Below are 13374 nucleotides of genomic sequence, written 5' to 3' on the forward strand. Positions count from 1 at the left end.
ATACATAGGCCTATCAAAAAGATTGCGTAGGCCTACATAATAACTAACTCTCTTTACCACGAGGTCCTCGGGGTCTGCGAGGGTTTGATATGCAGTCCTGCATTCCTGCATATCAACAGGCCGACAGACAATCTGCTGACACAAAACATGGGTTTGCACTTAATCCAGTAATAATAATATTCCCCCAACGATGACCTTAAGGGCATGATTGTAGTCGCGTTATCAGGATTGTTTGTGTTTTAAATAGCCTTCTTAATTGTCCCATTGCATTATTTATATTTATTCAAATGTCATTCTGGTTGTTTGACCGACTGTTTATATCTATTGTACATTTGTATTTATTTGTATTATTTGTAGGCCTATGTGGTAATCAGGGTTTCATTGAAAAACGGAGCCTGCGGTCAACGGCCTCCCCTGAATAGATAAATGTCCGTCTGTGTCGCTCCGCTCGGACCATGGACCTAATAAAGAAGGATAGGACTCCTCCTCCAGAAGAGGTGAGGGATGGTGATTGGTCGGTTTGCTGCTTGGCGGGCTTCTAAGTGAAACAATAGGCGTGGTTTCCAAGAATCCTGATCTCACTTATCGTCCAGAATGAGGAAGCTTCAAAACGAAAGTTAAATCGAAGAGGGGAGAAGCCACGTAAGCGATGGACGGTAGGTCGTGTTTTACATACCATCTATAGATTATTCATGGTTTTTTTTTATGTTGCACACTTTGCTGTAGGTTACCGTGGTTGCCATATATGATAGGGGTTCAAATTCGGCAATGTATTTGAACTTGAGAGATTTGGGCGATCAGGTTCCGTTTCTTCTGCTGCTCGACAGGTGGACGCAGCGGGAGCAGTTTCTTTATACTTTATTTCACTTCAAGCAGTAGGCTCGATATCAAACACTGCAGTAGGCCTTTAATAAGAAGTAGAGGGGACAGGAGAGTAAGAAGAGAGCAGGCTCATGTGAGAAAACGAGGAACCTGAACCAAGTTATCAGCGTCTTTGGCCCGACCAAGACCCCAGATCACCACAGGAGGCCTACACACTCACGACCAAGACCCCAGATCACCACAGGAGGCCTACACACTCACGACCAAGACCCCAGATCACCACAGGAGGCCTACACACTCACGACCAACGGAGTCGTTCATTTTGATCTTTGAATAATTTGGGCCCAGGCCTAGGCTATTTGTTTTTAAAACAGGCCAAAGACGAATTGATATTGACTACAGCATTGTACATTTTATATTGCCCTTTGCATTATTTTTCAGACCTAATAAGGATCCGTAAGAGATTTGTGGAGAGAGTCGGACTCCCAGCTTTGAAAGGTCTGCTGGATGACCTTTGGCAGCGCAAAATGTTGAGTACCGACGAAAAGGACACTGTGTTGGAGGACCAGACGATCAGAACTGACCGGGCTCGGTGTCTGATCGACATGGTGATCGCGAAAGGGGAGAGAGCAAGTTTGGCGATGATTGATTGTATGTTGGAGAGGGACCGGGAACTATACCTCACCCTGGGTCTGATCCTTCCTCCCAGCCCTACTGATCGTGTGGGTGAGTTGTAACTAGGAATGTCTTTTCTCAATAAGCCCTGCCCACTTTATTTTGATAAAGGCCTAACACGAACCAGAGCAACGGCTTCTTCATCCTTTCATCTCCTGGGATCCAACCATTAGTTATTGTCGTTTCAGGACATTTGTTTAGACTGCATATCCAAAGCCATTCTCCCTCTATGTTTGAAAGTGGGAAATAATTATAATTTTAATACCCGAACATCACTGCAGCAGTGTAATGTTTTTTTTAAATTGTAGTTTGACAATTCAATTATTTGGAGGAAGTCTTTGGTGTTATAGTAACGTTGCAATGAATCGACTGTTTCAGAATTGACTGCTGAATTGAATATATCTGCACCTCAAACAGATCTGACCTGAGGAGAATAAATGATGGCTTCAGTCTTGAGGAATGAAGAAAGATTTTTTAAATGCTATTAATTCACAACATTGTATTCACTAAATTGGCTCTATTTCAAATGTCAGTTGTGAGACATATATATTCCCCTGTAATGTGAGTTCAAATGTCATCGATAAGAGACATGAAATAAAACATAGAAATAAAACATTTCATAAATCTCTGATGTTTTTTCTTTCATTAACATGCGAGCAGGAAACCATTTGGCTGGATCTCAGGAGGTTAAAGCATCGTATAAAGGTGACTTGCATGCAGTTATTCTGATCAAATTTGTCAAGTAAAACACTGCAGCAATTGTAGGAGTGATCTTTATTTTCTGTTCCTGGGAGTTTCCCCAACAGAGACGAAGGGCAGGACCTCTGAACTCCTCCTCAGCTCTGAGCAGTTCAAGACTGAGAAGCTGAAGGACAGAGACAACGTTAGTCCTTCCTCTGCCCTTTAAAGGCTGCGTCATGTTGCTGCTCCTCATTCATATCTTGTTATTCCTCTAACATTGACCTCATGCATGTGTTTTAGCCAACCATAAACGGTTATCTGGTGGGTTGTTCTGATCGGCATAGGCTCATATTAATTGACGTGAACTATCAAGGCATGAAACGATCAGATAAGATAATGCATGCTGTGTCAGTCATATGTCATGCACCTGTTTCCTTTCTTCTATTGAATGATGTGGTCAGATATACGCTGTCATGGCCCCAGCCGACAGGACGCGCATGGCTCTGCTGATCACCAATGTGCGGTTTGACCACTTGAGTCATCGGGATGGTGCTGAGAAAGACGAGGAGGATATGAGCAAACTGCTGATCTCACTGGGATACAACGTGGAGCAACACAGAGACCTCAGTGGAGCGGTACGTTGGGCCTCACACATGAGGTATCATGTGATCTGTGGTCCTGCGATGAGCGTCTCGTTGACTGATTCATGTTCTCGCACAGGAGATGAACGAGGCCGTCAAAAGGTTTTCTAAAGACCCCCATCTGGCCGCGACGGACTCTGTCTTTGTGGTCATCATGTCCCATGGGGTGAAGGGAGCCATTTTAGGCGTCCATCACTGCGAAGGAGTCCCCGACCAGTTCCCCATTGACAATATCTACAAACACTTGGATTCGGCTCGTTGTCCAAAACTGCTCAACAAACCCAAAGTCATCATCATCCAAGCCTGCAGAGGAGGTGTGCTTGAGGTTCCTTTTTCGATTTGAACATAATAACCATAATCATAAACCTGTTTTACCATATTACGTTTTAAATGATTCCCGAAACCTTTATTGAGTTACTGGTCTGCTCCGTTCACTGTATTCTCTTCCAGTGGATGATGGCTCTGCGATAGTCTGCGATGGGCCTGGGTCTGTCCCAGAGCAGGCCCCGGTAGTGCAGGTGGATGCGGCCCTCCCACCTCACCTGGCAGATGAAGTGGACGCAGACATCGAGGAGGATGCTATTCACAGGGTGCACAAAGAAAAAGACATGGTTTCACTTCTGTCCTGCACCGCCGGTGAGTTGATATAATTTTGTCTGTGCCGATAAAGTTTAGTCTTCATTACAGAATAGGTTGAGGATACCAAACAACTGGAACTGTTGGAATTAGGACTTGCAAATGAACACCCTTCTCTGATCAACGACTTCTAATTATATTTTCACTCTATTCTGCAGACACGGTGTCGTATAGACATTCACGGCAAGGTTCTTTTTTAATCCAACACCTTGTGGAGATCTTCAACCGCCACGCACACGAGGACCACATCGACGAACTCTTCAGAAAGGCAAGTCACCCAGATCGTTCTCGTTAGGCTGGTGTGCGGAGTGAGTGTCCTTCTCTCATGCGGACGTCTGGTTGTTTGATGGACAGCCTCACATTCCCGTCCATCCAGATAGAGCTGACCTCGACCAACAGCATGTGGTTGTTTCATCCTAGCGTGTGCTCTCCATCCCACAGGTCCTGAAGCGTTTTGAAGATGAGCCTCCTTCAGCAAGTAAAAGACAGATGGCTGTCAAAGACCGATGCACCTTAACCAGAAAGTTGTACCTCTTCCCCGGTCTTTAGAATCAGGCTCCACGATGACCGATGGGAAATGGTTTCAACACTTTGAATCACTGTAGCGTAAAGTGGTGTCGGGAAAAACCAACTGAAACCTTGATCCCACAGTTAATATTGCTGAAGGTGCAGTCAAAATAATGACCTATTAGCATATGCTACACGTGAACCTCCTAAGATGGCGCAATTTGATTGGTTCGCTATCTCGGGATATTAAGCAATATCCCATAATTGAGATCTCAAACTCAGGATATTGTATTGCGTGCGTGATGGTCATCTCGTCACGCTAATAAAAACAAATAAACCGCTAATAATAAATAACACCTGGAAAAGAGTATTATTATTATATTTATATAAATTAAATTAATGTAGAGTGTTCACGTGTAGTATATTCACTATTCACTTAGCTTTCGGCGAATAATTGTTAAATATGAGTTTTTATCTTACAGGAAATCAGCTAACATCCTACACTTTCCCTCCATTTAGAATACAACCATTGTATTACATAGATAATCTTGAAATATAGTGGGATTACTGTACTGACAGCGATTCTTATTTTCTTACACAACGGTAAATTCCGACCAAGTCATTTGATTGGACAAGAGGCATTCCATGAGTGCTGATATAGAGTATAACAGCACTGGGATTTTTAACTATAAGTGTATCACTCCACTTTCAGGTGTTCTAACAACCGTTAATGTTATTAACGTCTTTATGTAGCTTAGATTGCTAGTGTGTTTATGTGTTGCTGGGCACCAGTTCAGTCCCAGTCCAGTTGCGGATCTATTTGTGTTGGCGGAGCCAAATAAATCATTAAATAAACAGAGAAATCATTATCTGTTGCTGCTTATTACTGTTAACTAATAAAGGGTGCATATCAGAAGGGCTGGCGTTTGGAAGATTATCTGTTTCCCTATTCACCTTACAGAACCAGTTATTTGCCCACATTTTCCAAATCCGCCCATGTCGATCAGTTGATCACTCCCTGCCCTGCCACCACTAGTTAAGACAGACCTGTGACCACACCTCTTTCCTTTGTTCAGAGACACTGAACACCTTGAGAGCTGTGAGCCTCTGAACTCCCTGTTTGCGTATACTGAGCAATGACAGAATTGTGGCCATGAATTTTGGAGCTTATTGTTGTTTGCTTCCAAGGAACCACACACATCCTAGCTAACTACCTACCTCCAAATCCTACCTAACTACCTACCCATCACACCTTAGATACACACACTATCATCCTACCTACCTATCTTCACAGTATCACCCTACCTAGCTACCTACTACACACATCCATACATTCCTGCTCGCACCTTTGGAAAATAAAGCCTATAAACCTTGGAACTCTGACTGGACAACCCTGTGTTCTCACCGACAACCCCACTGGTCTCAAGCCAGCACCTAGACATTCTTAAAACCTCCTCTTCAGCTGTGATTATCTTTGGCACTTGGCCTACAACCTCGTCCCTACGACTGAATCACAGCCGTGCTGATATTCAGTACAGCAGCCGCCCCTTGGGTGATATTGCTTAATTCTTCAACTGACAAATGTACTTATGTAAGTCGCTTTGGATAAAAGCGTCTGCTGAATGCCCTAAATGTGAATGGTTTATAATAAATTACAGTAAAGAAGATGAAATGTAGAATACATTTCTTTGTGCGTGAATTTTTTAATAAATATACGCAGCATCAGGGACGCGGGAAGTCAATCCGAGGGGGGGGGTGCTGAGAGAGAGTCTATATAATGACATCATAATAAATGCTGCACAACATCCATTGTTTACAGAGACGAGATGACGGGTGACGTCACAATCAGAGCTCCGCTCTGATAAACACTTACTGGTGTGTAAAAAGAGTTCTGCCAACTAGCCAAAACGTTAGCAAGTAAACAATGTGGAAATTAGAGTCAACTCGACTGATACTGTGCTGAATTTCACACACTAACAACATGCCGACAAGCTGTTGCGGTCCAGGATTATACACAGCGTTATAACAAGGATTCAGGAGGTTATTTCTAAAGGTTTACAAAGGAAAGTGACAATAAAAGAAAGCCTTAATTTTCATCCAGTCACGAGTTGTCTGATATGAGGAAAGTGACGGTTTCTCCGTCAAGTGAACCGTCCGTCTTTGCTCTTTTTTTGCCAACCAGTTTACGTGCGGGATTCCAGAATCAAAACGATAACATTCAACGTGTCTATTAATATGGCAGCAACCAATTTACACCAGTTTTAGAATGTTCACTGCAACAGATGTTGAACATCAACATGCTTATGTAAAATCAGCATCGTACCATATTCAGCTATGGACAGTTCTGCGTTGTGAGTCATAGCCTACGTCAGCCTACACAGACAATGTTCTATATAAAATGAAATGATAATATGATAAATATCATAAAAAGGGTGGATGTCAATAATTTAATGAAAAATCATGTTGTATGATAAAATTATACAGAAAAAAAAAGTATTGATTTGTTCAGAAAACGTTCTCACTTGCAGTTACAGCCAGGAGCCACCAGGGGGAGGGGGTGCTCCAGCACCCTAAGCACCCCCACTTCCCGCGTCCCTGGGTAACACTGTTGTTTTTTATTGGTCGTCATGAAAAAAAACATAAGGGGTAACACAGTTGTTTTTTATTGGTCGTCATGAAATAAACATAAGGGGTAACACTGTTGTTTTTTATTGGTCGTCATGAAAAAAAACATAAGGGGTAACACTGTTGTTTTTTATTGGTCGTCATGAAAAAAAAACATAAGGGGTAACTCTGTTGTTTTTTATTGGTCGTCATGAAAAAAACATAAGGGGTAACATTGTTGTTTTTTATTGGTCGTCATGAAAAAAAACATAAGGGGTAACACTGTTGTTTTTTATTGGTCGTCATGAAAAAAAACATAAGGGGTAACAATGTTGTTTTTTATTGGTCGTCATGAAAAAAAAACATAAGGGGTAACACTGTTGTTTTTTATTGGTCGTCATGAAAAAAAACATAAGGGGTAACACTGTTGTTTTTTATTGGTCGTCATGAAAAAAAACATAAGGGGTAACACTGTTGTTTTTTATTGGTCGTCATGAAAAAAAAACATAAGGGGTAACACTGTTGTTTTTTATTGGTCGTCATGAAAAAAAACATAAGGGGTAACACTGTTGTTTTTTATTGGTCGTCATGAAAAAAAACATAAGGGGTAACACTGTTGTTTTTTATAGGTCGTCATGAAAAAAAAACATAAGGGGTAACACTGTTGTTTTTTATTGGTCGTCATGAAAAAAACATAAGGGGTAACACTGTTTTGTTTTTTATTGGTCGTCATGAAAAAAAACATAAGGGGTAACACTGTTGTTTTTTATTGGTCGTCATGAAAAAAAAACATAAGGCGTAACACTTTTGTTTTTTATTTGTCGTCATGAAAAAAAACATAAGGGGTAACACTGTTGTTTTTTATTGGTCGTCATGAAAAAAAAACATAAGGCGTAACACTTTTGTTTTTTATTTGTCGTCATGAAAAAAAACATAAGGGGTAACACTGTTGTTTTTTATTGGTCGTCATGAAAAAAAACATAAAGGGTAACACTGTTGTTTTTTATGGGTCGTCATGAAAAAAAAACATAAGGGGTAACACTGTTGTTTTTTATTGGTCGTCATGAAAAAAAACATAAGGGGTAACACTGTTGTTTTTTATTGGTCGTCAAGAAAAAAAAACATAAGGGGTAACACTGTTGTTTTTTATTGGTCGTCATGAAAAAAACATAAGGGGTAACACTGTTTTGTTTTTTATTGGTCGTCATGAAAAAAAACATAAGGGGTAACACTGTTGTTTTTTATTGGTCGTCATGAAAAAAAAACATAAGGCGTAACACTTTTGTTTTTTATTTGTCGTCATGAAAAAAAACATAAGGGGTAACACTGTTGTTTTTTATTGGTCGTCATGAAAAAAAACATAAAGGGTAACACTGTTGTTTTTTATGGGTCGTCATGAAAAAAAAACATAAGGGGTAACACTGTTGTTTTTTATTGGTCGTCATGAAAAAAACATAAGGGGTAACACTGTTGTTTTTTATTGGTCGTCATGAAAAAAACATAAGGGGTAACACTGTTGTTTTTTATTGGTCGTCATGAAAAAAAAACATAAGGGGTAACACTGTTGTTTTTTATTGGTCGTCATGAAAAAAAACATAAAGGGTAACACTGTTGTTTTTTATGGGTCGTCATGAAAAAAAAACATAAGGGGTAACACTGTTGTTTTTTATTGGTCGTCATGAAAAAAACATAAGGGGTAACACTGTTGTTTTTTATTGGTCGTCATGAAAAAAACATAAGGGGTAACACTGTTGTTTTTTATTGGTCGTCATGAAAAAAAACATAAAGGGTAACACTGTTGTTTTTTATGGGTCGTCATGAAAAAAAAACATAAGGGGTAACACTGTTGTTTTTTATTGGTCGTCATGAAAAAAAACATAAGGGGTAACACTGTTGTTTTTTATTGGTCGTCATGAAAAAAAAACATAAGGGGTAACACTGTTGTTTTTTATTGGTCGTCATGAAAAAAACATAAGGGGTAACACTGTTTTGTTTTTTATTGGTCGTCATGAAAAAAAACATAAGGGGTAACACTGTTGTTTTTTATTGGTCGTCATGAAAAAAAAACATAAGGCGTAACACTTTTGTTTTTTATTTGTCGTCATGAAAAAAAACATAAGGGGTAACACTGTTGTTTTTTATTGGTCGTCATGAAAAAAAACATAAAGGGTAACACTGTTGTTTTTTATGGGTCGTCATGAAAAAAAAACATAAGGGGTAACACTGTTGTTTTTTATTGGTCGTCATGAAAAAAACATAAGGGGTAACACTGTTGTTTTTTATTGGTCGTCATGAAAAAAAAACATAAGGGGTAACACTGTTGTTTTTTATTGGTCGTCATGAAAAAAAACATAAAGGGTAACACTGTTGTTTTTTATGGGTCGTCATGAAAAAAAAACATAAGGGGTAACACTGTTGTTTTTTATTGGTCGTCATGAAAAAAACATAAGGGGTAACACTGTTGTTTTTTATTGGTCGTCATGAAAAAAACATAAGGGGTAACACTGTTGTTTTTTATTGGTCGTCATGAAAAAAAAACATAAGGGGTAACACTGTTGTTTTTTAATTGGTTGTCATGAAAAAAACATAAGGGGTAACATTGTTGTTTTTTATTGGTCGTCATGAAAAAAAACATAAGGGGTAACACTGTCGTTTTTTATTGGTCGTCATGAAAAAAACCATAAGGGGTAACACTGTTGTTTTTCTTTGGTCGTCATGAAAAAAACCATAAGGGGTAACACTGTTGTTTTTTATTGGTCGTCATGAAAAAAAAAAAAAGGGGTAACACTGTTGTTTTTTATTGGTCGTCATGAAAAAAAACATAAGGGGTAACACTGTTGTTTTTTATTGGTCGTCATGAAAAAAAACATAAGGGGTAACACCGTTGTTTTTTATTGGTCGTCATGAAAAAAAAACATAAGGGGTAACACTGTTGTTTTTTATTGGTCGTCATGAAAAAAACATAAGGGGTAACACTGTTGTTTTTTATTGGTCGTCATGAAAAAAAACATAAGGGGTAACACTGTTGTTTTTTATTGGTCGTCATGAAAAAAAACATAAAACACACTGTCGTTTTTCTTTGGTCGTCATGAAAAAAACCATAAGGGGTAACACAGTTGTTTTTTATTGGTCGTCATGAAAAAAAACATAAGGGGTAACACTGTTGTTTTTTATTGGTCGTCATGAAAAAAAACATAAGGGGTAACACTGTTGATTTTTATTTGTCATCATGAAAAAAAACATAAGGGGTAACACTGCTGTTTTTTATTGGTCGTCATGAAAAAAAACATAAGGGGTAACACTGTTGTTTTTTATTGGTCGTCATGAAAAAAAAACATAAGGGGTAACACTGTTGTTTTTTATTGGTCGTCATGAAAAAAAAACATAAGGGGTAACACTGTTGTTTTTTATTGGTCGTCATGAACAAAAACATAAGGGGTAACACTGTTGTTTTTTATCGGCCGTCATGAAAAAAAACATAAGGGGTGACACTGTCGTTTTTTATCGGTCGTCATGAAAAAAAACATAAGGGGTGACACTGTCGTTTTTTATCGGTCGTCATGAAAAAAAACATAAGGGGTAACACTGTTGTTTTTTATCGGCCGTCATGAAAAAAGACATAAGGGGTAACACTGTCGTTTTTTATCGGTCGTCATGAAAAAAAACCTAGGGGGTGACACTGTCGTTTTTTATCGGTCGTCATGAAAAAAAACATAAGGGGTGACACTGTCGTTTTTTATCGGCCGTCATGAAAAAAAACATGAGGGGTAACACTGTTGTTTTTTATCGGCCGTCATGAAAAAAAACATAAGGGGTAACACTGTCGTTTTTTATCGGTCGTCATGAAAAAAAACATAAGGGGTAACACTGTCGTTTTTTATAGTCGTCTTGAAAAAAAACATAAGGGGTAACACTGTCGTTTTTTATCGGTCGTCATGAGAAAAACCATAAGGGGTAACACTGTCGTTTTTTATCGGTCGTCATGAAAAAAAACATAAGGGGTAACACTTTTGTTTTTTATCGGTCGTCATGAAAAAAAACATAAGGGGTAACACTGTCGTTTTTTTATCGGTCGTCATGAAAAAAAACATAAGGGGTAACACTGTCGTTTTTTATCAGTCGTCATGAAAAAAAACATAAGGTGTAACACTGTCGTTTTTTATCGATCGTCTTGAAAAAAAACATAAGGGGTAACACTGTCATTTTTTATCGGTCGTCATGAAAAAAGACATAAGGGGTAACACTGTCGTTTTTTATTGGTCGTCATGAAAAAAGGCATAAGGGGTAACACTGTCGTTTTTTATTGGTTGTCAAGAAAAAAAACATAAGGGAAATAATAGAAATACAAACATGCATTAAAATGTCATGTATATCGTCTTTATTGATGATTGATAATTGTTCAATGTCATCGCCTCAGTGGTGCAGTGGAGTGCACTCTGCCTAAACCCCTGGAGACCAGGGTTCAAGGCCGGTTGATGCCCTCAGTTTTGAAGACTCTTATCTCTATTTCATGCGAATTACAAAGTCAAGTACAACCATTGTGTTGCCTTTTTTATGTGTCTTCCTGGTGCATTGGTAAGTTAGGTGGTTATCACTCTAAACAGCTCAGGTTCGGTACCCCGCAAAAACGTAGACAAGGGTACCACTGTTGTTTTTTATTGGAAAACATGAGGGGTAACTCTGTCGTTTTTTTATCGGCCGTCATGAAAAAAAACATAAGGGGTAACACTGTCGTTTTTTATCGGTCGTCATGAAAAAAAACATAAGGGGTAACTCTGTCGTTTTTTATCGGTCGTCATGAAAAAAAACATAAGGGGTAACACTGTCGTTTTTTATCGGTCGTCATGAAAAAAAACATAAGGGGTAACTCTGTCGTTTTTTATCGGTCGTCATGAAAAAAAACATAAGGGGTAACACTGTCGTTTTTTATCGGTCGTCATGAAAAAAAACATAAGGGGTAACACTGTCGTTTTTTATTAGTCGTCATGAAAAAAAACATTAGGGGTAACACTTTCGTTTTTTATCGGTCGTCATGAAAAAAAACATAAGGGGTAACACTGTCGTTTTTTATCGGTCGTCATGAAAAAAAACATAAGGGGTAACATTGTTGTTTTTTATCGGTCGTCATGAAAAAAAACATAAGGGGTAACACTGTCGTTTTTTATTGGTCGTCATGAAAAAAACCATAAGGGGTAACACTGTTGTTTTTCTTTGGTCGTCATGAAAAAAACCATAAGGGGTAACACTGTTGTTTTTTATTGGTCGTCATGAAAAAAAAAATAAGGGGTAACACTGTTGTTTTTTATTGGTCGTCATGAAAAAAAACATAAGGGGTAACACTGTTGTTTTTTATTGGTCGTCATGAAAAAAAACATAAGGGGTAACACCGTTGTTTTTTATTGGTCGTCATGAAAAAAAAACATAAGGGGTAACACTGTTGTTTTTTATTGGTCGTCATGAAAAAAACATAAGGGGTAACACTGTTGTTTTTTATTGGTCGTCATGAAAAAAAACATAAGGGGTAACACTGTTGTTTTTTATTGGTCGTCATGAAAAAAAACATAAAACACACTGTCGTTTTTCTTTGGTCGTCATGAAAAAAACCATAAGGGGTAACACAGTTGTTTTTTATTGGTCGTCATGAAAAAAAACATAAGGGGTAACACTGTTGTTTTTTATTGGTCGTCATGAAAAAAAACATAAGGGGTAACACTGTTGATTTTTATTTGTCATCATGAAAAAAAACATAAGGGGTAACACTGCTGTTTTTTATTGGTCGTCATGAAAAAAAACATAAGGGGTAACACTGTTGTTTTTTATTGGTCGTCATGAAAAAAAAACATAAGGGGTAACACTGTTGTTTTTTATTGGTCGTCATGAAAAAAAAACATAAGGGGTAACACTGTTGTTTTTTATTGGTCGTCATGAAAAAAAACATAAGGGGTAACACTGTTGTTTTTTATCGGCCGTCATGAAAAAAAACATAAGGGGTGACACTGTCGTTTTTTATCGGTCGTCATGAAAAAAAACATAAGGGGTGACACTGTCGTTTTTTATCGGTCGTCATGAAAAAAAAACATAAGGGGTAACACTGTTGTTTTTTATCGGCCGTCATGAAAAAAGACATAAGGGGTAACACTGTCGTTTTTTATCGGTCGTCATGAAAAAAAACCTAGGGGGTGACACTGTCGTTTTTTATCGGTCGTCATGAAAAAAAACATAAGGGGTGACACTGTCGTTTTTTATCGGCCGTCATGAAAAAAAACATGAGGGGTAACACTGTTGTTTTTTATCGGCCGTCATGAAAAAAAACATAAGGGGTAACACTGTCGTTTTTTATCGGTCGTCATGAAAAAAAACATAAGGGGTAACACTGTCGTTTTTTATAGTCGTCTTGAAAAAAAACATAAGGGGTAACACTGTCGTTTTTTATCGGTCGTCATGAGAAAAACCATAAGGGGTAACACTGTCGTTTTTTATCGGTCGTCATGAAAAAAAACATAAGGGGTAACACTTTTGTTTTTTATCGGTCGTCATGAAAAAAAACATAAGGGGTAACACTGTCGTTTTTTATCGGTCGTCATGAAAAAAAACATAAGGGGTAACACTGTCGTTTTTTATCAGTCGTCATGAAAAAAAACATAAGGTGTAACACTGTCGTTTTTTATCGATCGTCTTGAAAAAAAACATAAGGGGTAAACACTGTCATTTTTTATCGGTCGTCATGAAAATAAAATGTAAGGGTTTACGTTGTCGTTTTTTATCGGTCTTCATGGAAAAATGCATAAGGGGTTACACTGTCGTTTTT

The 13374-nt window shown here is 38.3% G+C and overlaps 1 protein-coding gene across 3 annotated transcripts; it reads left to right on the forward strand.

Annotated features, from left to right (window-relative positions):
* The first annotated feature begins 552 nt into the window (after positions 1 to 552).
* Positions 553 to 5339, forward strand: caspa (caspase a). 3 transcript variants are annotated; one of them, XM_030350230.1, is made up of 9 exons: positions 553 to 656; positions 1264 to 1548; positions 2158 to 2202; positions 2292 to 2380; positions 2640 to 2813; positions 2899 to 3133; positions 3270 to 3455; positions 3614 to 3723; positions 3897 to 5339. In XM_030350230.1, exons 1-9 carry the CDS (start codon positions 650 to 652, stop codon positions 4002 to 4004), a joined length of 1239 nt encoding a protein of 412 aa, XP_030206090.1. In that variant the 5' UTR covers positions 553 to 649; the 3' UTR covers positions 4005 to 5339. The 3 variants fall into 3 exon arrangements, with proteins under 3 accessions (XP_030206090.1, XP_030206091.1, XP_030206092.1); XM_030350231.1 differs by having other exon boundaries at positions 2304 to 2380; XM_030350232.1 differs by lacking the exon at positions 2158 to 2202.
* Positions 5340 to 13374: the final 8035 nt, after the last annotated feature.

This window comes from Gadus morhua, unplaced genomic scaffold (genome assembly GCF_902167405.1).
Source record: "Gadus morhua unplaced genomic scaffold, gadMor3.0, whole genome shotgun sequence".
In the NCBI taxonomy this organism is placed as follows: Eukaryota; Metazoa; Chordata; class Actinopteri; order Gadiformes; family Gadidae; genus Gadus; species Gadus morhua.